Raw genomic sequence first — 24,825 nt, 5'->3', positions numbered from 1 at the left:
ATACTTAATGTCATTTGCCTTTGTCATCAAAATTTATGCAAATTTTCATAACCTTTTTTTTTTTTTTTTTTTTTTCAAAACATTGTTGGATGTTTATAAAAGGTTATAAAAAATAATATTTTTTTCCCCACATTTAATTTGTTTACTCGTGTTCAATTTCAATGACCGAATCTAACTGAACTAATAAGTAAAAAATGAGTCTAGATTATTGCTTTAGTGTGAATTTACTACTTCTACATTCTATTGTACAGGCGTCCATTTACTTTTCCTTCAGCCTGAGGATCATTCATTTAACTTTTGGTATGAAAGAGCTTTTGCGTTTGCCAAAAATAGAACCTTTTTATATTAAAAATAGACAAGCCAGCCCTGCCCAATTTTTATTTTTTTTTTTAAAGTTGACGTAACGCATTACTTTCCATGAAAAGTAACAGTTACTTTTTTTAGTGAGTAACGCAATATTATAATGTCAAAAGTAACTTTCCTCGACACTGCTGAAGACTGGAGCAATCGTTGGAACAGCTTCGGACTGGTTTAACACATCAAATAAATGCAGCCTCGACTTTTCTCAAAAGTTTTCACTGACTCTGTGGTATACGTGAAGTAGCGGTAATAACGCTGGAGACTTCGACGGAATCTCAACTGCAGCATTCACCCACGATAACAAGAGAGTTTACTCAAGTTCATTTGCAGGGGAAGAGTCTCTCTTGGCACAGACTACCATTACGAAGAAAAATAGCTCACTGCTGTATCAGGACTATTGTACAGACTGTGCTGGGGACAGCGAGAGTAGACATGTTTTCCAATTCACTGCTGAGAACTGGATTCTTTTTATGCAAGCGGGACTACGGAGGAATAAAATGCCTCACGTCGGTATTCTGCACTCGGACGACTAGTACGCTAATAGGTGGCGAGAAACAAAAAACCATGGACGACTTGCACGGTCCTAGCTTTCTGACATCCTTATACTGGCTCTTCGGGAAAGGTTATTTTCAAACGACACATCAACTGCAGGTAAAGATTCAGTGAAGGGCGCTTCTAATCTCCAAATGATCGTCTTCATTCCGGTCGTTAAATTGGGTTTTTTATATCTTTCTTTATTTTTGTATATTAAGCAATGCCCAAAAGGGTAATAAATCATAAGATAATATGGAACACGGATCTTCATTTAAACTTACGTGTAATGTATCCAGATAGAGCACAGCAAAATCTACGGCCCCCTTTGGAAGTCCAAATACGGACCGCTGGTTGTTGTCAATGTGGCCAATGCAGACCTCATAGAACAGGTTTTACGGCAAGAGGGTCGCCACCCCATTCGTACTGACATGCCCCACTGGAGAGGATACCGAAAACTCCGCAATCATGCCTATGGACCCCTCACGGAGTGAGTTACACTGGAGAAGTTACACTAGTATTATTGGCGCACGCATATATATCATACATGGTATAATTTAAATACATTTATTGTACTCATATTCTGCAACCATAAAAGCATCTGCAGATGTTATGAAGCCTAAAAATGTAGTGCACGCCTGAACATGTATTGAGCAACTTATAACTGATTGCTTGGAAAGTTGCTTCCAGAGTAATGTACAAAATGAAAACATGACTGAGGACGAGCATTATTGTGTCCGTTGAAGGGCAAACCAAAATCTAATAAAAGAAATTATGGAATTTGTATATTAAATGCATTTTAATGGGAATCTTACAGTGAGATCTTACAGTGAACAATGAAATTGCGTTGAAATCTGTGTTAAAGATGAGACTGAGGCAGACGATAAAATGCGATAAGATAAATGCAAGTGTTAGAGGGAAAACTGGATTCGAGGAACCATAAAAAACCTCCAAACATAAACTGAAAAAATGAGGGCTTACTTGTTCAGTGTTTAGAGGTCAACTATTAACTGACCATGTGAACGCCGCATACATTTGGTCAATTTGAACACATTAAGCAATGTTCTGAACATATTTTGAACATTAACCGACACTTTTTCAGGTCTGCAAACTATCATCCTATGATGTATGAGAAAGGGGTTATGCTGACGGAAACAAAGGTACTCATACTTGTCTTGTTTCAGAATGGGAGCGGAGTGGCAGCGCATTAGAAGCATCCTGAATCCCCGCATGCTGAAGCCCAAACATGTGTCCAACTACACCAATGCTATTAATGGTGTGGTGAGCGACTTTATTGGGAAGGTGGCTAAGCTTAGGACAGCAAAAGGCAATGACCTTATGGTGTATGATGTGGCAGGAGAACTGTACAAGTTTGCCTTTGAAGGTAGGCTATAACATATTAAGTAAAGTCAAGGTCAAGATACTCAATTATGCCAGAGTCATCCACAAGCATTTATATGTTAAACGAATCAGGTGAGTACAAAGGGTCAATGTCATACACGCTTGCTTTAGATAACAGAGGCCATTCTGTATAGAGCTCTGGCCTTGACGAGTTTGTAGCTTCTAATCACCTGCATTTGACTTTATTTCATCTAGTCTTTAACTTTCAAATACATATATTATTCATATATTAGTCACCGGGTAAGTAATTGTGCTAATACTGTATATATAGCCTTAAATATTGTGTCATTTGGATTTTAAGTATAGTTTTTATGATCACACACACACACTATAATTATACATTATAATTTATTGTTTGTTTTGTTTTTCCTTCATAAGGAATATGCTCAGTGTTGTTTGAAACTCGCATGGGGTGTCTGAATGATGTGGTTCCTGAAGAAACACAGAAGTTTATCTTCTCTGTTGGGGAAATGTTCCGTCTTTCTCCCATTGTGATCCTGTTCCCCAAATCTCTCTGGCCCTACATGCCTTTTTGGAAGCATTTTGTGGCTGTTTGGGACCATCTGTTCAAAGTTGGTAAGTCTATATAAAGACTATATAAGACTTTTTTCAATAACATTGAAGAATCCCCAAACATTTGATCAACAGTGTAGAGCGTCCTATTCAAACGACACTCATTAGGTAGCAGAATGCCGGTCATCTTTAGATATGCGTGATCATTTTTTTTACAGCGGATGAACTAGTGCGGAAGAAGATGGCAGAGATTCAGGAAAGGGTGAAACATGGGCAGCCAGTGGAGGGCGAGTATCTCACGCACCTCCTGATCAGTGAACAGATGTCCTTCACTGAGGTTTTGGGAAGCATTACAGAGCTTCTGCTGGCAGGAGTCGACACCGTAAGTATCTTTAGTCTTTATGGAGGCAATGCATTACTTGTCCTGCCATTTACAACAGCTGGTTTAAAAAAAAAATAAGCATCACTAGTAGTTGCAACGTATTTGAGATTCTGCATTTTTGACGCATGCTCATTGTAGACATCAAACACTATTTCCTGGGCTCTTTATCACTTGGCACGGGAGCCAGAGATCCAGCAGAAGCTGTATGAGGAGGTTATCAGTGTCTGCCCAGATGACAAAGTGCCCTGTAGCGAAGACATCACCAGGATGCCACTGCTAAAGGCCGTTGTTAGAGAGACTCTTCGGTATAGTGTGTTTTGTATCTCTCAGTTATACTGTGTTATAAACATATTTAAAGGAATAGTTCACCAAAAAATTAAATACTGCTTAAAAAGACAGTTAAAGTTTCACTTATTGGAACAAGTTTTGGATTCCTCTAAAGGGAATGGGTGCCGTCCAAGCAGCTGATAATCAACACGGCTTTAGTCAATCAGTGGAGAAACTGAAGAATAGTTGGAAGCAATGGAATATTATGATAAATATTGTGTTTTTATTAGCAGTTTGTTTGCCATACGGCACCCATTCACTGTAGAGCATCCTCTGGTGAGCAAGTGATGCAATGTTAAATTTCTCAAAATACTGTATATTCTGATAAAGAAATAAACTTTTTAGTAAATTTACATTTTTAGGTTAAAGCTGCAGTCTGTGTGATTAAGAGACAGAACTGTGTGTGTGTTGTGAAAGAACATGTAGCTACTTGTCTATGTCTGTGATGAACCACACAGGTATGGAGTTACTAGTCATAATATATACTAGTAGTACTAGTAGTCATAATATAAACACTTATTATAGGTGATTCAGGACAAACCAAAAACATGGTTTGGAAAATGGATTCTTGGACTACTCACATATTATATACATTTTGTAAATGTTTAACACAAAAAATTGTACAGACTGCTGCTTTAAAGTCTGTGCGAACCTGGAGATTTTACTTCCACATTGTGACGTACTTCAGAGAGAAACAATATTGAATGAGGAAAATAGAGGGCGTGGCTTGTTTTTTCTACTCCGAATTGATTGGATGCAGTGAAGTAGTTTACTTCAGAAATGAACACTCACAGTTGGAGGGGCGTGGTTAATGATGTCACCCTCATGCCCATGCCGTCAAACTGATGTCATCAGAGGAGAGGTGTGTTTTCAGATTTGAATCCAAGATTATGAGGCAAACAATTTTTTTGTTCATTGACTTGTACAGAAGAATTGTTCACCACAAAAACAGCAGTGCGAGATAACAAAATAAATATAGTCAATTTAGATGACTATTTTTAACTATTTCATAGCATGTCGATTAATCCATTGCTAATTGGTCCTCTAAACGTGTTCTCTCAGATTGTATCCCGTGGTTCCTGGGAATGCTCGCGTCGTTGCTGAAAGAGAAATAGTGGTGGGCGGCCACCTCTTCCCTAAAAATGTAAGCTGAACCACAATCTGCCATTCCAGAAACAAATCTGATGTACGTTTAATTGATTGCTAGTAAATAGCAAAAACTGATCAGAGCTGCACTTATTGTGTGTTTTCCAGACACTTTTCCACCTCTGCCACTTTGCAGTGTCCTACGATGAGAAGGTGTTTCCCAATCCCTTTGCCTTCCTCCCTCAGCGCTGGATCCGGGAAGAGAAGCAGTTAAACCAGCATCCCTTCGGGTCTGTGCCGTTTGGCTTTGGCATCCGTGCGTGCCTGGGCCGCAGAGTGGCTGAACTGGAGATGTACCTCCTCTTGTCCCGGGTAAAAACACATTTCATAGCTATTTCTGCTATGAAATAAAAAGACGTTCTTGTACCTCACAGATTTTTGGTTCTATAAGCCGGACAGTGAGGCTCAGACGTCTGAGGCCACATTAAATCCCTAGATTCAAGTTCTGATTTATTAAAAAAGGAAATAAACATTTCAAACAGTATAAAACAAAGAAATACACTTTTCGGTCATTCCATGACTGCTGAACTCATCCATGAAACCAATGATTTGTCCTGACCTAGTTTATCTGATCATTTTGTTGTGCTCATTTTGGATTCTTGCCTAATCTTTAGTCCTTCACCTTTGGTCCCAACTTCTTATCAATGAGTAACTAAGATTAATGTATTCAGCATGCTTTCTGTCATAAACATTGCCTCTATGTTTTTACCTTTTGCAGTTAATAAAACACTATGAAGTGCGTGCAGACTCTTCAGGAAGGACCGTGAAGCCGATCACGCGAACTCTGCTGGTCCCTGCCACGTCTATTGACCTGCGGTTTCTTGATAGGCAAAAAGGGCCAGAGGAGCCACTTAAAGCAAATGCTTCTGTATAAATAACTGTGCACTTCTCAAAGCAGTTTGCTTCTATATAATGCTGTTTACATATTTGATATGACTTACATAGCTGAAAAATTCACTAAAATGCGTAGCCCTATGGACAAAGTGCTTACTAATTTACACTGCTTGACATAAAAAAGCATTTTTATTTATAATAACTCTTATTTTACTGTTATAGATGCCTATTATACAGTGTACTGTAAATGTACTAATTGTAAAAATATTTTTATGTAAATTGCATGTGAATGAATGTAATTGTAATTAATGAATTCATGTTAGTATCATATGTAAGAAAGTTAAAATTAAATTTGTCAGTGAATATGCATGATTTTTAATGCAATGTTTTCCTTGTTTTTATCCCAACGTATAAAATAAATGAATAAAATAATTTTTTAAGCATACAATATTTATACAGTATTGTCATATTTTCGCAATTTACCAATTCTATCCAGCAGATGGTAGTGTTTGATCAAACTAAATGCACTAGAAAGCTGTAGGAAACACTCGATTTGTCATTGAAAAAGGTTTCAGGTAGCTAAGAGGTCAATTAATAAATCATAATCCGTGATACGTAATGATTGATGGATGTATCAGTATCCGAAATTCTTCAAAATACCTTTTTTTTGGAGAAAAAAATTTAAAGTCAGATGTTTGGAACAACTCAAGGGTGAGTAATTGACAACAAAATATTTCATTTTTGGGTGAACTATCACTTTAAGTTACTTTAAAGAAAGAATACAGGCAAACCCTAAAAAAATGCATGCTTAAAGGACTTCACAACTTGTTTATGCTTGATGGTGTTTACATATAATGATGCGAGCTAACAACAGTTTTCAACAGGTACGCGTAATTTATTTCCTTGTATTAATATCTTGCATAGAAAAAAAATACCTACAATGTATATCTGTTACATTATTTGACACTTTTTGGTGCAGTCAGGTCTGATTGTACAGGACTACGGTTAGCAGCGCTGACCATGCGTTAATTACATTAGTTACGTCCATGAACTGGGATATGTTGTAATAAAATATTATAACAGAAGAAAATCTACAGGAAATCTTCTTTGGACAGCTTCTACAAGTTATAAGTGCTTATTTGGCAGTACATAGGAACATTTTCCCTGCTTTAGGTGTTTTATTCTGAGGTTTTTCTTTTAAATGGGGAGAACGGACTCCATTATCATCAATACATTTCACTGACTCGGTCACACATACTGTGAATATAGTGAAGTGCAAAATATCTTCCTTCAGTTCGTGTCCCCTGAATTCCTCAGTGGAGTTTTAGAAAGAATCCTGATAGGAGAAGGAATGCATGCAGATGAAATGGCTTCTGAAATCACATGACTGTGCAGGTTTTAGCCTTGGTCTTGTGCAGACGTGACACTGAGTCCAACGCAGGTCTGTTAGATACATGTGAAGTCCTCTTGGTGGCTCTACCGGACTTGATGCGCTTCACATTCTTGTTGCTTTTGCTGATGCAGGCCAGTGTGGCTATGTGAAAAATATCCCTCACGCTGTTCTCCGACTGCTGCGCTGAGCACTCGATGTAAGGAGCCGAGATCAGCTTGGCCATGTTTGAGCCCTAAAGCGAATCGTCAAAAATGACTGTATGCTTCAACACTGCAGAGGTCATCAGCAGGAGATCTGCTAATCGATGTTTGATTTAACGTTCATTTTAGAAAACGAGTATGAGCTAAGCTAATTTAGAAGCTAAAGTTTAGCCAAATGGGTATGATTGTGGTCAACAATAATGATTCGTTTTGATGGCTTGCAAGCTAAGGATCTTAAAGTATAAGTATATGAATATGCTATGATGCATGTTATTATGGCCCAGGTTTAAAATAGTGCCAAGAGGTCCTTGGTTAAACACACTTAAGCTACTACTAATACTATGATGCTTTAAATACTACGCTAAGGGTCTAATTGCATACTTTTAGTACAAGATGATTCTACTTTTTTTAATTAAAGGATTAAAATATTCTTTACTCACCTGGTCGTACGATGAAGGAATATCATTGGACAGCTGCACGAATGTGGCCAAGTCTGCACGCAGGTCTGACTTGCATCCCACCAAAAGTACTTTTGTATTGGGACAGAATTCTTCGATTTCTCCCTTCCACTAAAGGATTCAAAACGTAGTGTTAGATTGCTGACAATAACAAAATTATACATTATATATTTGATATATAACTGTTAACTAGAACTAAAGAACCAGAACTAAATATAAGGTATAAATATTCATTCAAACATCTATATATAGATGGACTTTTTGAACTGAAAATGAAAATTTGTCCTTGGCAACTAACTTTAAATAAGTTTAAGATGAAGCATTAAAATAGCAAGTGAAAATCTAACCTAAGCAAACTAAATACAAAACTGTGTTTGGATATATGTTTTTTGGTTAGTAATATGAGTTGCCATGTACTTGCAAAGTTTCTCATAGTCAGTGTATGTTGTATGTTCTGGAGCGATCAAAGTAGTGTATTAGTAGATATTAAGCAAACAGTGTATTAATATTCTAATGACTGCCATGTTTGCGAAGTTGCTTACTGTTGGAAATTGAAATAAATGGAAATAAAATGGAAATTGAAATAAATAGCCTACTTGCCAAAATAAATAATATCAGTCAAACTAAGTGTTACCCTAAAAAATGTTAAGACCATAATATAATTATAAATTTCTCCAAATAATTTTCTCTATAGTACTGGATTGAGCTGTTTATTTGTAAAATGACAGGCCCCACAAATTCCTTTCTCCACTGTTTATATGACATCCAGGGCTTCTAGACCATGTTTGTTATCTCTGCACCCATAAAGATCAGATTGTCTCCGTGACACGACCTGATACTAACACACATTTAATGTTTCCTTCTAGCCAGTGGAGAACCCTTGCATACAGTACAGTGACTGCAGTCCGAGGATCGATCCTGAAGACGGCAGCACAGAGTCGGCACAGATCTCTACAGTCCGCTCCAACACCAAAACGGCTAATTCTTCCTCTCTCAAAACCTCTTGTCTCCCAGTGACATCAGAGGTTACGAAGCATTGTGTGGCACAAAGGCTCTCTGATTCTGAGACTCAACATAAACAAGCTCTTGCTGGTCGTGGTTCTCCCCCCTCGAAGGTTTAAAGCCCTCCCACACATTCTCCCTCTCATTCACTGGACTCTTCTCTCAGATGTCTGGGCTTTTGTTCTCATTGCTACAAAGACGGGGCTTGTGAGATCATCCCAGACACAATTCAGAGCTACAGCAGTTTATAAAAATGCAGCATCGATGAACAAATGTCTTTAAAATCAGCTTATACCTTTCTTAGCACGTTCTCCAGAGTCTCCGGTCGACCGATATCAAAACAGATGAGAACTGCATCAGCGTCTGGGTAAGAAAGGGGGCGCACGTTGTCATAGTATGGAGACCCTGCAAACAGACGCAGAAACACTAAATAAATTAGAACTTAACATAAACAAAATTAATCTGTACAATAACAGAACAAAAATTGAAAAAAATAATACGTTTAACAATCAGCACAGCTTGAATATTGATATTAGATTCATTCCATATGCTGAACTTATATTCAAAATCAAAATTCAAAACTCTTTAGCAGCTTTTATACAATTTTTTATACGTTTATTCCTTTTTAGTATAGCTTTAGTATTTGTCTTTTTTATTTTAAGTTTAGTTCGAAAAAATGTGATTTTATCATTTTAATAATTTAAATTATTTATTTTATATCTAATAAGTTAGAAGTTATATTCAGTTTAAACTCTAATTAAATTACCAAAATCATTTTTTGGGGTTTTAGGGGTTTTAAAAGAATCAATTATACATTAAACAAAAACAATAAATAAAAGATTCTGGCAGACGAGGCTACACAATGCATTTTGTGTCAGAATCCACGAACATCTGTCCTGGAAAATCATCATAATCTTTTTCTTTTCTTTCACATTAATTTATAGCGTGCATTTTGCACATCCACGTAAATTACAAACACGGCTGTCGTTTTACCGTACAATTGTTTTGATTAAAGTCTAATAACTAAAAGTGAAAAGTAAACAATATTTTTCCTTATCTATTTATGTATTGAGCATGTCACTGTGAGTAAAATCTTGTAAGGACATTGTGTTCAGCCGATACTGGTTGATTTCGTGTGGGGGTCCCTGTGCAAGTCACTGTCCCGCTATAGGAGGACAGCACATGTATTCATGATTCAAGCCCAGTAAATTAGGTTACAGTGCTATTCTGGGAGGTGAGTGTTGAATCTGCTCTAGAAAGTTTGTAGGGCTTGAAATGAGTTCAAACCTCAGATCATTAGCCATCATTACTGAAATATTTAAAGGTCTCATTTTAAAATGTCTGGCCAATATGATAAAACGATGGTGAGCGGCTTCAAGGGTTGCTCACAAAAACATAGACGAAGGAGGGAAAAGAAGATTCGGATTTCTTACATAAACAGATTTCAAAATATATAAACAGCTGTGTTGTAAGAAAATCGTGCTACGATCACATACTACCTACATATCTGTAGTTTATTTTGAGGATAGTATTACCTAACATTAACAACATTTCATCTGAGTCATTCTAGAAGTGTGGGAGACAAGAGTGAGTCTGCTGTAAGAACATCATTGGCAATCTGTGGTGAGTCTGAATCAAATGGACTGGGCCGGTTCACTTTACCCTCTTAAAAATAAAGCTTACAGAACCAAACCAAAAGATTTCTTTCACAAAAATGCATTCTCCATTTCTTAAAAGCACGATTTACAAAACGAGGGAGATATATGTGCAACACGAAGAGCTTGTGCTAATCTGTTTAACTGAACTGCATAATTCAAGATGACCCTATAAACATTGCTTTATGGCTTTGTTAATAAAATATGAAAATTGTTTCAAATGTTCGCTCCTTCGCTTAACTGCTCGGGCTTCTTCGACCTCATCATCCCACATATACACGATTTTTACTTATGAATTTCATTCGCCTACAGATGAATCACGTAACTCTAAAAATCTCTGTGGTCCTCACCCAGTCCCGGTCCACCAGAAATGGGAGGAGGTCCGTGGCCTTTAGAAAACTCCGTCACATAGCCCACAAAGCCCAAAACCTCAAAAAGATGCATTGCAGCTTCTATAACGAATACATGTGTGGAGGCATACGATGGAGGCTAATTTTATGTCCCCATAGGCATTAAATGAACTACATCAAATGGCTTTTCCTCCTCTTACCTGAAGTATCCCAAAGACTGAGCTCAACTCTCAATGTGTCCACCTCAAAACTGGCTGTGTAGTTCTCAAACACTGTAGGAACATAGTTCTGTGAGAGAAAAAGCAAAAGTTTGATATTTAATTATAGGAAACGTAACGTAAGTCTGCACCCATTGCATTAAAAAATTATGCTCGTAACCGTGACTTTTCTCTACAAACCTCTGGAAAGGAGTCTTTGGCAAAAACATTTAGCAAAGACGTCTTCCCACACTGAGTGTCCCCGACCACAACTATTTTACATTTCAGATCGTGATGGTGATCCATCATGGACTAACTGAACCTCATCTTCGTTCACTGGCGCTGAAAATCAACCGGTTGACCTCGAGCCCGCGGACTGTCCATGTTAGCGCATGAGAGAAATACTCCGGTCCTCTCTGTTCAAAAAGCTCGCGGTCAGCGCTCTCCGGGTTGTGATGAGGGCGAGTTACGTTTAAAGCTGGACCTCGGCTCTCCGTGCAGGCGTGAGGCGCATCCTCTGTCCGCTGCTCTGAGAAGTAAAAGCGTCGCTCTGGACTCTGTGAAACATCCACATACTTGTGTGATGAGCGCAGCGCGAGACCAGCGCGAGACCGCCCCTCGCCTCGCGTCAGCTCACATTCCTGCGAGCTCCAACTCGAGAAAGAAGATACGCGCTTTTCTTCAGAGTTGTCACTAACGTAGAAGAACACAGAGGTAGTAATAGACTTAACGTACGACCGGGATGTGATCAGAACAAGCCAGTTGCCTAAAGATTAAACTTTTAAACGAAAAACTGTTAGTTACACTATCCGCGTGGTCCATAAAAGATACAGGCTGTAACTTTTATTTGATAAAAAAAAAAAATCAATCGTATTGTGAAATATTATCACAATTAAAAATATTATCAATATTAATATTAATTAATAATTTTATTATCAATGATGAAAATTGCGTTGCTTAATATTTTGGGGTAATTTGGTGTTTATTTGTTCGTTCATTCAGTTATTCATGCATGCGTTCATTCACTCACAGTTAAAGGCTAAGAGCTCTCTGACCCTCCATAGACGGCAAGCTAACTGAAAAGTTTCCTAGGACCAGAAACATGAGGACCTTGTTAAAATAGTCAGTGTGGCATCTGTGGCATCTTATTTTATTAAGCAATGAAAAGTCTTTTTTGCATGCAAAAAGAAGAAGAACAACAAAAAAACACTTTATTTAACAATTGTTTTCCCCAATGCGTCACCATCCACCTCCATTATCAAGAGTACCATGACACATGTGCACGGTGCTCTGACATAGACTTGTTTGCAAGCAGTGGGCATGGGCATGCGTTGTAGTCCACGAACTGTTCCAGAAGACAAGAAATCACTGAGTAAAGTCATTATTTTAGTTTTCTTTGCTCACAAAAAGTAGGTAACATGGACCATTTTATTAGTGTTCTTAACTACTGTGCCTTGAGAGCACTCAGATTTCATCAAAATAATATAAATTTGTGATCTAATGGTGTTGGAACGACATGAGGGTGAGTTATTATTGACGGAATTTTCATTTTGGGGTAAACTATTACTTTCAAGGCTTCTTTGTTTCCCAAGTAACTTTCTATATTGAAATGTAATAATATTAATTAGTCTAGTCTAAATTTTAAATACTATAGAATTTATGGAAGAACCAAGGCAGGTAAAATAAGCCTGTTCTAGATTTTTCTTTTTAGCAAAATCTGAATTGACCTTAGTCTATCAAGATATTCATCAACAGACCCTCAGAAAATGCTGAAGAGAAGAAGCTGCGCTTCTAAAGTACCGTTTGTCCAAAAGGGTAATCACTGCGAGGTCAATATGCAAGATATTTTAAGGGAAAACAGCTATTAAGGGACTTGTAGGGAGGGTAAGCTTTTGATGAAATGTGGGAAGAATGTCTTGTGGTTGGTTTGTCCTCTTTTCTCAACAGTTTCGCAACATTGTTGGCTCCCCACGCCTGCGTCTTTACAAAAAAACAAAAATCACATGAATCATGTGTTTTGTGTTTCTGCTCTGGTGTAAAACATGATCACAATAAGCAGAAACAATGAAAGCATGCTTCCTTTTTCATTTGCACGTATTCATTTATACTGTTCTTTTTGTAAATCTGATCATCTGAAGAAAACAAAACGTGTTTCTCATGATCTCACATACCACAAAACAAAACCCTGAATTTACACATCAGACTAAGCTTTACTTTTTTGAATCATTATTATTATTATGCACTGAAAATATTAGCGAGGACCCTCCTGTTTTTTCTGTGTCAGCAGCAGTTTAGGAGCACAACCCAGAGCAGGAATGTTCTCGCGTTGGAGAACAGCCAGAGCAAGAAGCTGCTCCATGACTGAATGAATACCACATCCTCACAGTCTACCAACAAGAACTGTCTCCTTCCTGGATCATTTACAAATCGTGATAAACACTTGTGAAACGCTTTCAGGAATACTGATCACATATGGAAGCACTTGATGATTATTTTTCCACTTCAGCTTGTGATTTTACCAACCTTCCGACCGAGTAGTTGAAGATATGGTTCTTTGTCTTCAAGGAAACCGTTATCGGCGCAATGCTTGTTTTTATTTTGTTAAATACAGCTCCGAGCATTGCATGCTGAAACAGGACTGCTAGCATGTTCCCATGTGATGAAGAGTATCTGTATTCATGTCTGTCAGCATCACTGTCTGCATGTTTGTGTCATTTCCTTTTCTGTCCCTAGTAACCCTATTGGCCCCAGCTGGTGTGGCTTTGTGCTGACTGAGCAGAAATACCACATGCGCTTTAAACAGAACCGAAAAATCTAAGAGGTAGCGGTCGTTCGCTGTGTGTGGAAACATATGGATCTGATAACGCCATTTTCCGAAGAAGTTATTCGCAACCCCCGCTGGACCACCGGAATATAGAATAACAAACTGTGCGAGTCTGAGGAATGTGAAAGTTAAACAGGCATGGGCCTCTTCTGTTACAAGGCAGCTCTTCACCTGATAAAAGAGCTCTTCGATTTTGGATTGAGCCAGTGAGGAGGGAAAGGCTCTGAGATGGAGGAAATTTTCCAGAAATCGTTTGTTCCCACCGTAGAGACACGAAACAAACTAAAATAACTACAGCATAGTGCACGGACAGTCTAGGAGAAGGGGGTATTTTTAGGTTTTGACCGTTTCGTGAGAGAATATGAGTGATATTTTGTGGCAAAGCCCAGGGTCATCATGTATGTTTTTCTTTCTTTTTTTTTTAGGGTGCACCAATCGCTCTCCCAGATTTGTGCTCCAGGCAAGATTAAACATAACCAAAGAAAAAATATAAACACTTGCGGTACATAGAAGTGTGATACATACGTTTTCATTCAGTGTGCAACAGGTTGAAAACATATATGACATATTATCTCAATGTAATTATACTTTTGTAACATGTTATACTGAAATATATTAGTATATGTACTGTATATACAGTTTTAATATATCTGACAACCATTTGTTTTTCTTAAAAATGAGGCGAAAACCGTTTCAACTTTAGCATTCCATGTGCTTGGTGTGAAGTTTATTTTAAGCATCAAGATATATATAGAGAACCATCTGCCCTGTATCTAAAACATTATCTTCTGCATACAACATATTCAAATGTAACATTCATTGGATAAAATGTACTTATATTCCTAGAAAATATGGGTGAATCCTGAACCGTGCAGAAATACATATTAAAAGGAGCATATGTGTCAATCAGCAAATATTTTATTCTTTTAATATATTTATATAAAACATTTCTAAAATACTTTTTCACATTCCTCAGTCACAACTGAAATGTTTAACATTTTTCTCATATGGCACTATCACTGTAAGTTAAGTGTTAGAGGGTTGAAGGAAGCATTGAAAAGGTGAAAGCTTTCAATTTGATTTGCGGTAAGATAGCACATCTATCACACATCAGAAAACAAGTCTAAAATCATCTCATGAACTCCGGCTGGTAGTATGATGAAATTCACAGAAGGCAGGTATCTCCGAGCCGACCGGTTCATCTAGTGATACAGGAAACGATAGCATGCTGTAGCTTGTTGTAACTCAGCATGTTTTGTCTTTGAAACCCCAGAGATGAACAGTTTCTCATAATTTGTGCATACAGCCCATGCATGTGTCTTCTCCACTGCTCGTAAAGATGGCAAATTCCCAGTTCTTCAGTCACACGTTCTTCAGGAAAGACAACTTGGATCACTTTTCAAACACCACTACAGTCCTTACAATAAATGAGCAATGAAATAATGCATTCTCGGTGATTCAAAGCAACAATCAAAAGGAGTCAAAGGATAATTATTGATTGCTAGTTGTACTGGAAATTTAATTGTGGAATAGTAAAGCCAAAAAGGAAAGAAAGAAAAAAATGCCATTTACTCATATGTTTTCTCAAACGTATACATGATGTTTTTTTCTGTTGAACACAAAAGAAGATATTTTGAATACTGATAACCAAACAGATGGCAGCCACTGACTTTCACTGCATTTTTTTGTGTACAACAGAAGATCGGAACATACGGGTTTGAAACTACTGATGAAAGAGTTTTTAATTTTTGTGTGAACTATTTCTTTAAAAACAGTATTTATAGTGTTCATCCTGTTAACAGTTGTTCTGTATATTTTAATAGGATTTTTTGTTCGTTCTTACCAGAATGCCTTATGATAATATACAGGGAAAAGCTCATACTGCTTATATGGGTAACTGAAATCGCATCTACTTTCACGCATCTGTCACACAGCATACACACTCTCTCTTGTGTTACAGTACTGTATCAGTCATCATTTGTAGAGAAAATGTTAAAGTATTACTAAATTATACTCATTTTTCACATTGAAGGTATTTATTTATTTATTTTACATATTCATTTATTTATTCCCAATGAGATTTCCTCCTCCAATATGAGTATGAGGAGACGGGTGGTTAATCCATTACAAAATGTACAGTTCAACTAAACACCATCTTACAGACAGATGTTTTCCTGTGCATTTAAATATGATTAATCCACGCAATTATCCGTGAATGAGACCCATTGTAACGCTGGAACTGAAAGTGCCCTCCAACTCCTCCTCAAATTGTTGCAAAAAAATGCTGGAAGCACACAGTTCTCTGGATAGAAAGTCACTGGGGCATAGATGAAGATAAGAGGGATCTTCACTGTAAGAGGCCTAGCCAAACTCATATATACAAAAAGAATGACCTCATACAAATTTATATTTCAGAGGAAATCCTGACACATTGCAGAATGGCTCTGTCTTTTTATATCTCTGTCATTTTATATCTAACAGAAACAGATTTCTCTTCAATCCAGTGTTGATGTAGCCAAACTGAGAAGCTGTCAGGTACAGAATCTTGCGCTGTCACATGTGGAGAATGATTTATGACTGGAGTTTTACAGAAGACGAAACTTTCTTTCCAAGAAAAAAGACTAAATCATAGCTGACAGATATTTATCGTTTTAAGAAATGGACGTAGTGAACAATTTTGCATATTTGAAAACGTGTTTGACCACATGTAAATGCTTCACAGTAGGGTTCGATTCAGTTATATTAATGCTTTTGTTATCATGAACTTACAACAAAAAAACACATTTTAATGTTAATGTAAATTTCATAACAATTACCTGTTGAATAAGGGTATGTTTTGAAGCACGGGTGCTGGTTTACACTGGTATTGGTCCTAAGCATCTAGCTCCTGCTCAGGACCATCTTAGGACCAGCACATGACCAGCTTAATCCAGCTCATACCAGCAGCCATGCTCTAAAACACAACTAACCATACGCTGGTTTTTCAACAGGGTTTCCTGAGCGCACGCATTTGGCACTGAAAGGACAAGGCATCTTAGGACATATTTTGTGCTTTTATCGTGAGAAATAAGGCAGCCAAGTGGCCAAGTGCCACTAAAAGACCATTGGGGGAAAAACCTGAAGCTACTGTAATTCCATTACACCTCATTGGAGTAAGTGCAGTGCTGCAGTTTTTAACTGTGCCTTTGTTGAGGCAAAACCCTTTAGCTTTAGGACGGCTTTTAGACGTTCATTAGCCACATGCTCATTGATAGGAATGACAAACAGTGCCTGGTAATGCAATTCAGTGCTTCAGGGTGACCTGAAACGTCCTCAGTGTTTCAGAAGAGCATGCAAGGCAGCAAAAGCCTTAATAGGCCTCAACAAAAGCCTTCTGTCCTTTAGAGAACTGGGGAATGTTGCTGTTTTTACTTTTGGTACATATCACAACTGACCCATGATGTATGAAGACGTGACTGATTTAAAAGGACCCAACGGGAAGACCATAAAAATGTCCTTACGGTGGGGCGCTATTTTGTTTGCTTATGTTTACCTTATGTGTAAAAGTAATCAGAAAACAGTTGCTATTTAGCAGTTCTTCGGTTTATTGCGCAGCCTACACTTGCTATAAATGCAACTGTGAAAGATGCAATACTAAATCACCGTTTTCTTATTGTCATTGTATGTAAAGCTTGCTGTACTTCAGAAAAGCCATATTCTCCTTTCATATTCTCAAGCTGGCTTTAGCAGAATAAAGGAAGAAATGCCAAGACAGTTTTAATAGACTATATAAATCACATTCTCTGGCTGGTCTTACGTGCTTGGAAGAAATGGAAAAAACTATATAAATTTGTTTGGTTTTCAAATGTCAAGTTTTCTTCACAGCTGAAAGTAATGAGGTCTAGTATGGTGCACAGAAGAAAATAGAGTAAGATAGATTGCTTTAAACACTGATGCTGTTATACCTCCAGTCACTAAGAAAAAAAAAACACACACATAATGCCTTATATAAGTTCTAATATTTGCAATGGGTGTTTGAACACAAATTTTAATATTTACTGTGCTGTCATTGCTTGCTTGAGAAATACGAAATATTGAGAAATATTACTGTTATTTACAAAAAAACCCACCAAACAACAGCAACAATACACCAAAATGTTGGCATGAACACATTTTAATTTGTGATAATTTTGCACTGATAAGGGACAACATAAACTGCAAAAATATATTTTATTACATCAACAATTTATACATAGAAAATACTTAAATTTTCGATTCATCAAAATATCCATTAGCAGCTATTACAGCTCTGCAGGATCTGGGATGATCTGCTGTTAAATATATATATAGACAATATAAATATTACTCCAAGATGATTGACACTGGACACTTCTTATGGACATCACGGCCCAGTTCCTCCCATAGTAGCTCGGCTTTGGCATGTATACTGTCTTTATTATGTAACCAAAATTAACATTATTATTGCTGGTCTTCAATGGTAAAGTTACTTAAAATGATAAGGATTTATGCTGATATCATCCATTTTTCTTTTTTTGTTGTTTTTTGTTGTTAAAGAGAGTGACTAGCTGATTACTAATTCCCGTTACACTCTTGAGTGGAACCCAAGCCTCGAGTCCCAAGAAATGTTTTCTGTGTTCTGCTGACATCTAGTGTACCTGTAAGGAACTTCTCGGACGTTCTTGTGTTTGTCCTTTACACGCTGCCGTCGTTACGTAATCAAAGGTTAAACAAGACTAGCTTTTAGCAAGCTAACAGCTTACGTCAATCTCACAAAATTCAGGTAATCATAAATGTATTGACTTTTGAATATCGCTACTTACTGTCCACAAATATAGGTCCAAATAATGCGAAAATAATGAATTTTTCGAGTGATTATTAAATGTAACATCAACTTAGTTTAGGCACTGGGCTAGTGAGACGTACATAAATATCAAGAAATGTGCTGTTAAATGTTTACTTATATTTAATCTTTTGTTACATTTGTCAGATTTTTTAGACGAATGAATTAGTGTTGTGTAATATAATTATCGTTCTTTTTAGTGTAGCTTTGTTGCTTTATTGTGCCTTTATTCTGACCTCTATGTTTCTCTTATTTAAAAATACGACAGCTGCTTTATTAAACGACTGCTTTATTAAACCTTGCGTGTTTCTAACAATGATGTTGTTATTGGTCGGTCCTCAGCAATAAAACGAAATATTTCGCGATGCTCTTACAAAACTAGCGTTATCTTCAAAGCGCCTTTACTGGGCTGTTTAGCTCTTCTCTAAACGATGATTTGAACAACCATCCGAGTTTTCTTGTGAGGTGACCGATTAACATCTGCATCTCTTTTATTTATTTATTTATTTATTTTTATCCACCCACAGGTACACCGTAAACAAGAGAAGCCCAACAGGATGACCAGTGTGAGTGTACTGTTATTTCTTTGTATTATTGCAAAGTAAATTTATGTAAACAAATCACAATCTAACATCATATATGAAACGCCGTTTTCATGTGCATCACTATTTTGTTCGCATTTTTGTTTGCATTTGATTGGTTTTATCAGGTGCTCTGCAGCAGAGCTCGGCTGGTGTCATACCTGCCAGGGCTTCACGTTCTAGTTCATCGTGTCGTTGGAGCCAGGACCTTCTCCGGGGCCCCAGGCTCAGACGAGCCACACTTTCACAGCAGTACCCCTGACACTGGTAAATGAACGCTAAATCACCTGTCAGCATCAAGTATAATAGTTGATTGCGGCATATTATACGGCAATTGCTTTTATATTTCTGGTTGATTGTGTTTTTACAAGATGTTTTTTGTGTGTTTGATATTTCTGTGAATAGCACAAAGGACAGTGTGGCCAGATGAGACCATGGGCCCGTTCGGACCTCAGGATAAGCGTTTCCAGTTGCCGGGTAACATGGGTTTCGACTGTCATTTGGAGGGTCCAGCGGAGCAGAGGACCTCACCGATCCGCAGCTCCATGCCAGACGTGCTCACTGCTCAGTCCAGCAGCGAAAGACACAACTTCATCCTGGCCCATTTCATCCACGAGCTTCATGTATGATGCTTTCAGAGTCATTTGAATTGACAGAATAAATAACTTAGTAGGAAAATAATAACTTTATCAACTAATTGACTAATGATCATTTAACAGAACTAAACAAAACATCAATTAAAAGTTTGGGGACAGTTAGATTCAGTTGGAGTAGTTTAGTCTGCCAACCAAAAATGCAGGAAAAAACTTTAATTTTAATTCATTCTGTTTTCATCAGCAATTACTCCAGTCGTCAGTCTCACAATATCCTTCAGAAACCATTCTAATATGCTTATTTCTTAGCTGTTTAATATATGTGACTCTGTACCACAAAAGCAGTCATAAGTAGCACAGGTCTATTTGTAGCAATAAAAATACATTGTATGATCAAAATGATCATGAAGATATTTAGTAAATTTCCTTCAAATATTGTCCAATCCTAACAAACTATACATCAGTGTAATGCTCATTTAAAAAAAGTACTTCTAAACCAAACCTTTATCTGTTTCTCTATGTGTGTTTATTTATTTTTTTAGGAAAGTGACAAAGCATCCACAGAACAGAACTTGGATAAAGAAGAGCACTTTTTTGATCATTCCAGTGTGGAGTGTGCCATTCAGTCCTGCCCAGAATTGTTAAAGAAAGGTCTGTGCGTTGTTGTTTTAGAGTTGATCAGATTTAACATGGACTGTGACTTTCTGCTGAGGTTATTAGCCGGAAGGGTAAACTCATTTGTAATGAGCCCATGTAAAATTTGACCACAAGAGGGTAGCATTTCCATGTGTATTTTAGCCACTGAATGGTGGCAAGTTGTAGTACGTGATTACTGTGCAGGTATTTGTCTTTTCTTTTTCCATCTATCCTGTGGTTATTAATCTGTGTAGGTCCTTTTCATCATCTAATTCAGATTTTGAGTCCATGTTCCCCGAGGCCCCGTCAACCGGCATGATGGTGGTCACAGTGACTCAGAAAACACAGAACGACATGACGGCCTGGACTGAGCAAGTGGACCAGGAGAGAGAAGAGCTGCTTGCTAAAGTGAGTTGATCTAGATGTATAATAATAATAAATGTTGTGTATCGTATATAAAATAGTATTTCTGTACACACCATGCTTAACTGAAGCTGCTTTCAACACAGCTCCTGATTAATATTTATCCCTTCTCTTTGGCTTTGTATTGTCCTTGGGCAAAGAGACGTAGCTTTAGTTCAGTGAAACTCCTTCAGAACGTGTGTGTGCGCGAGAGACAGAGCTTTGTGACTCAGCAGTTCATGCCTTCGGCTCTCTCCGTGTTATTTACTGTCTGCTTCACATCACTGTGGAGTTCCTGTCTAATTGGCATGGAGCCATGCTGTAGGAACGCCGCAGGCACTGTATCATTCTCATGCTGCTGTTTGTTTGTGAGCCGCTGCATTCAAAGTAAAGATTTATAACTAAGAATGTGCCAAAACAGTGTAAGCTGAACTGAATGGAGGCTCCTTGGTTAAAGCCATTCATTACAGATGAATGAATGAATGGTGAGTTGCTGATAGTTGTGTTGTATGCAGTTCGTTGAAGGTGCAAAGGAGATATGCCATGCTCTCCGAACGGAAGGATTCTGGGCTGATTTCATAGACCCATCGTCTGGACTTGAGGTAAGCGATATAAATGTCTATAGAAGCCCACCACTAAATAAAACTTTTTTTATTGTGACTTTGCATCTCGCAATTCTAACATTTTTTTTTTTTTCCTCAAAATTGACAGATTTTGAGGTCTGTTGAGATATTTTTATTTTTGCACATAATTGTGACTTATATTCTCTGAAAAAATCTGAATTTCAAAGCTTTTACGCAATTCTGAGGAAAAAAAAAAAGGCAGAAGGCAATAACCTTTTTTACACTTTTTATTCAGTGGTGGAAACGGGCTCCCTTAAATGTCTAAACGCCTAAACGAAAAAGTTTTTTTCAGCCTAAAAAGATCGGAAACATTTAATTTGTATTGCATTTCTCTTTCCTCAGTTCTTCGGTTCATACACGAACAACACGCTCTTTGAAACGGATGAAAGGTATCGTCATTTAGGTTTTCAGATCGAGGACCTGGGCTGTTGTAAAGTGATTCGGCACGTCATGTGGGGGGCGCATGTTTTTGTGGGCACGCTTTTCACAACGGCGCCATCCGACAGCCAGATCATGAAGAAGCTACAAGGGAACTAAAGCGAATTAGTTAAAGATGCTGAGTCGGCTTGGGAACACTATTAATATCAAAACCAAACCTCACTTTTGAGATGACTAGCACAATCAGAACACGCTTATATCCCATAATGCACTTAGTGAAGTTGCCCAATGGCTGCTGCTGGAAATGTGGATTTATTTTTGTACATCAGAAAACACTTTTGGCGTGACTTTAATTTTCTTTTCCTGTACGATGCCTTTCTTCTACTACAGACCTCAAAGCAACTAAAATGTGACTGTTGCTCTATTCAAATGTGTATTTGGTCATTTTTTTGTCCGTGTGTTATAATTAAAAAGTGTTAGTAGTGATTAAAAGCTTATAAGTTTAATTTGTAGGATTGTCAGATATCTCCATAGCTTTATGATAGGCACAATAAATAATTAAGGAGTCTCACTGGCTGTAATGTTGGTTTATTGTTCGTGTGAACAGTTTGGACCTGATGACCTTCACGTAAAACCATCCATTAATCTGAATGCTTGAGCTAGCATTGTGTAAGGCCTTTATCACTCAGTAGTGACTTTCTTTTCAAGTGAGTAGACTTGGCACATTAAAGCAGAGTTAGTATAACTGACATTTTATTAATACTCTTGTGCATGAAGTAGACGCTTACTGTTTCTTCAATATCAGGTGCTTGGAGTGTGGACTACTGATAAATTAATTGTACTGCAAAAACACATTATTTCTGTTATTCATTATATAACTAATGTTAAAACGTACGAGTATCAGTAACTGTCTGGTTTTAGTCTTTAACCTGTACGGTGGATGTTTTTTGGCATTATTAGCCTGAAGCGATCAAAGCCGACAGCTGCCGTTGTCAATGTCTCACGGGGGTCTTTAGAATTCATTCAGACGCACAGCAGATGGACTATAATCATTCTTCTTTAAACTCTGACACTATCATTATTGCAGACAGTTCTTCACTCTCCATTAGTACGTGCCCGTCAGTGAGTTGTGCTTTTCAATCAAATGGCCCTTACGGCTGATCTCTCCTTGACGGAAAGTCACAAAACAAAAACCGTAAAGGTTCATTTATTTAAATCCTTTGCATTATGTTAGATGAAATAGCTTCTCGGTCGTTCGTAAAAGCACATTAAATCCATATATACTGTCTCTTCCTGCAGTAACCGGCATCTGATCTCGTTTAAGACATTAATGCGGTTGATCAAAGGGCAGTGTGTGGATGGTGACGTGTTTTAGAGACAGCAGTCATCACCCCGTGCCTGTCTGATTGACACGGCTATCAATTAGATGTAATTGTCCTGCTAAAACTTGCTTCCTTCTCTGTGTTTGTCGGTTAAGTTTACTATTTAACTGTTTCACTGAACTCGAACCGTCAGGCCAAGCAACTAATTAACAACATGATTACTATGTCAGCTTGTCTTTTTATCATTCTGAAAGAACGGTGTTTAAATTTATAAATAAACTTTGTGTTGTGAGGAGGAGTCTGTTTCCATGTCTCAACTTCACGCATTGTTTCAAAATTGCATAGCATTGAGTTTCATGCATGTGCAATGCAGAAATGTATATTTTTTTGGTTAATGTATAAATACTATTGTATGTATAACTCCAGCTGATTGTTAAGGTAACAAAATAAGCAGCGTTCTCACTGAACTTTTCAGGCAGGTGAAAATCGGTAAAATGATTTAATTTCGTCAGCATGTGCGTTTAATACAAAAAAATTATTTTCTTGTGGTTTAACTATATGAACTATTCCTTTATGAAACTTTATGTTTAACTTAAGTATTTGCATTGGTGGAATAATTCAAATCACAGGAGAAAGTCAGATTCATACATTTTTAATTGGGGTTAGATATCTGGGTCAGACAGCCATCTTGTTGCTTTTCATGAGAAATAAATTATTCAAACAAACCCCCGCCCTCCCGACCCCACGTCGTCTAAGAACAGGAAACGCAGGAATTGATATCAGGTTTATAGATATGTATTTGATAAAGGTCCTTGAAGTTCCTTGAAGATCCTTGCTTTTTTAGAAACACGTAGACAGGAATTTTTGTAAATACATATGTGCATATCAACAACGATAGCTGTCAGATAATTGATAGAATTAGGAAAAGGGATATTTTTTGAGTAATGCTGAAAAATGTATTGACACATAAGTGACAAGGAAAGCAGAGACAAAGAATTCAGACACACAAACTGAAAACACAAGGAATAAAAGTATATACAAAAAAGTATAGAAAAATACAAAAAAAATGCATAGTTTCCAGCAAGACAGTTAGATTTTTTCATTTTTGTTTTCGGAAATAAGATTATTTTGCTTACTCCATTGGCAGGTTATTTTGCTTGTTCTAAGCAAAAAATTCACGCAAGTTTGATTAGTTTTGTTTTTAAAAATAAAGATAAGACAATCATTTTTAATCCTTCTTGATTTAGGAATTCTTATATGTTTTGGCTGACAACAAGAACAAAAAAAAACGAAGCTAAAAAAGCATTTTTTGCAGTGTATCCACATGAATAAAAGTCAGTGTGAGTTGGGTGGGGGGTGCAGAGCTGTTAGTGAAGTGACAGCAGCGCCAGGTCTGCAGAGCAAAGGAAAACCTGCTGTCAGAGGTCTGTTCAGACAATGGAACGTTCCCACTCGTTATCTGCCAACACTTTCCTGTTTTTAGAAAGCAGCTAAGATTTACATTGGCTTGGTCATGTGGAGATCTGAACCCTCGTGCGCACCGTTGAAGAGCTTTCTCTGCACAACTGGAGGTGTATACCTTTTTGAGGTTGACCTGTTAACAAAGATTTGCCACGTTTCTTTTTAGTGTTGCAAAAATCGAACGATTTGTGTATTTGGAAGCGAACAGCAGCTGGCGTAAAGCCAGACGTAATGTGTGGCTGCGTATTCTCACTCATAATCCTTTTAGGCTTTTCTCTGCTGGAATTTCATTGAATTAGACTCAGATTAGAATTGAATGAATTAAACAGCTGCAGCTAAACAGCAAACAGCTGGATCTTCAGAATCGACTTTATTAGACTTCAGTGAACAGGTGATGGTGAAACTCAAATGCTGAA

The 24,825-nt window shown here is 37.5% G+C and overlaps 3 protein-coding genes across 3 annotated transcripts; 2 read left to right on the top strand and 1 right to left on the bottom strand.

The window, feature by feature from the left end:
• The first annotated feature begins 117 nt into the window (after nt 1-117).
• si:dkey-91i10.3 (cytochrome P450) lies at nt 118-5,944 on the top strand. Its single transcript, XM_043248469.1, has 9 exons — nt 118-1,011; nt 1,191-1,381; nt 2,076-2,275; nt 2,671-2,868; nt 3,024-3,187; nt 3,326-3,492; nt 4,577-4,658; nt 4,769-4,972; nt 5,379-5,944. Exons 1-9 carry the CDS (start codon nt 793-795, stop codon nt 5,532-5,534), a joined length of 1,581 nt encoding a protein of 526 aa, XP_043104404.1. The 5' UTR covers nt 118-792; the 3' UTR covers nt 5,535-5,944.
• Nucleotides 5,945-6,368: 424 nt separating this feature from the next.
• Nucleotides 6,369-11,334, bottom strand: rnd3b (Rho family GTPase 3b). Its single transcript, XM_043248471.1, has 5 exons — nt 10,951-11,334; nt 10,753-10,840; nt 8,843-8,952; nt 7,528-7,656; nt 6,369-7,119 (listed from the first exon to the last, which is right to left on the bottom strand). The coding sequence occupies exons 1-5, from the start codon at nt 11,056-11,058 to the stop codon at nt 6,874-6,876; spliced, it is 681 nt and encodes a 226-aa protein (XP_043104406.1). The 5' UTR covers nt 11,059-11,334; the 3' UTR covers nt 6,369-6,873.
• Nucleotides 11,335-18,243: 6,909 nt separating this feature from the next.
• mmadhcb (metabolism of cobalamin associated Db) lies at nt 18,244-23,246 on the top strand. Its single transcript, XM_043249524.1, has 8 exons — nt 18,244-18,353; nt 18,941-18,979; nt 19,123-19,261; nt 19,400-19,617; nt 20,130-20,238; nt 20,501-20,631; nt 21,141-21,227; nt 21,591-23,246. The coding sequence occupies exons 2-8, from the start codon at nt 18,971-18,973 to the stop codon at nt 21,783-21,785; spliced, it is 888 nt and encodes a 295-aa protein (XP_043105459.1). The 5' UTR covers nt 18,244-18,353; nt 18,941-18,970; the 3' UTR covers nt 21,786-23,246.
• The last annotated feature ends 1,579 nt before the right edge of the window (nt 23,247-24,825 follow it).

Source organism: Puntigrus tetrazona, chromosome 9 (assembly GCF_018831695.1).
Source record: "Puntigrus tetrazona isolate hp1 chromosome 9, ASM1883169v1, whole genome shotgun sequence".
Lineage (NCBI taxonomy): Eukaryota > Metazoa > Chordata > Actinopteri > Cypriniformes > Cyprinidae > Puntigrus > Puntigrus tetrazona.
This window is presented reverse-complemented; position numbering and strand designations above follow the sequence as displayed.

Excerpts from the sequence above, each read along its gene's own strand:
- si:dkey-91i10.3 (XM_043248469.1), top strand. The coding sequence starts at position 793 with ATGTTTTCCAATTCACTGCTGAGAACTGGATTCTTTTTATGCAAGCGG. Across the intron at positions 3,188-3,325 it reads TGCTGGCAGGAGTCGACACC|ACATCAAACACTATTTCCTG; the intron begins GTAAGTATCTTT and ends TGCTCATTGTAG. Across the intron at positions 4,973-5,378 it reads TGTACCTCCTCTTGTCCCGG|TTAATAAAACACTATGAAGT; the intron begins GTAAAAACACAT and ends TACCTTTTGCAG.
- rnd3b (XM_043248471.1), bottom strand. The coding sequence starts at position 11,058 with ATGATGGATCACCATCACGATCTGAAATGTAAAATAGTTGTGGTCGGG. Across the intron at positions 10,841-10,950 it reads CCAAAGACTCCTTTCCAGAG|AACTATGTTCCTACAGTGTT; the intron begins GTTTGTAGAGAA and ends TTTCTCTCACAG. Across the intron at positions 7,657-8,842 it reads TGGAGAACGTGCTAAGAAAG|TGGAAGGGAGAAATCGAAGA; the intron begins GTATAAGCTGAT and ends TGAATCCTTTAG.
- mmadhcb (XM_043249524.1), top strand. Across the intron at positions 19,618-20,129 it reads ATTTCATCCACGAGCTTCAT|GAAAGTGACAAAGCATCCAC; the intron begins GTATGATGCTTT and ends TTATTTTTTTAG. Across the intron at positions 21,228-21,590 it reads ACCCATCGTCTGGACTTGAG|TTCTTCGGTTCATACACGAA; the intron begins GTAAGCGATATA and ends CTCTTTCCTCAG.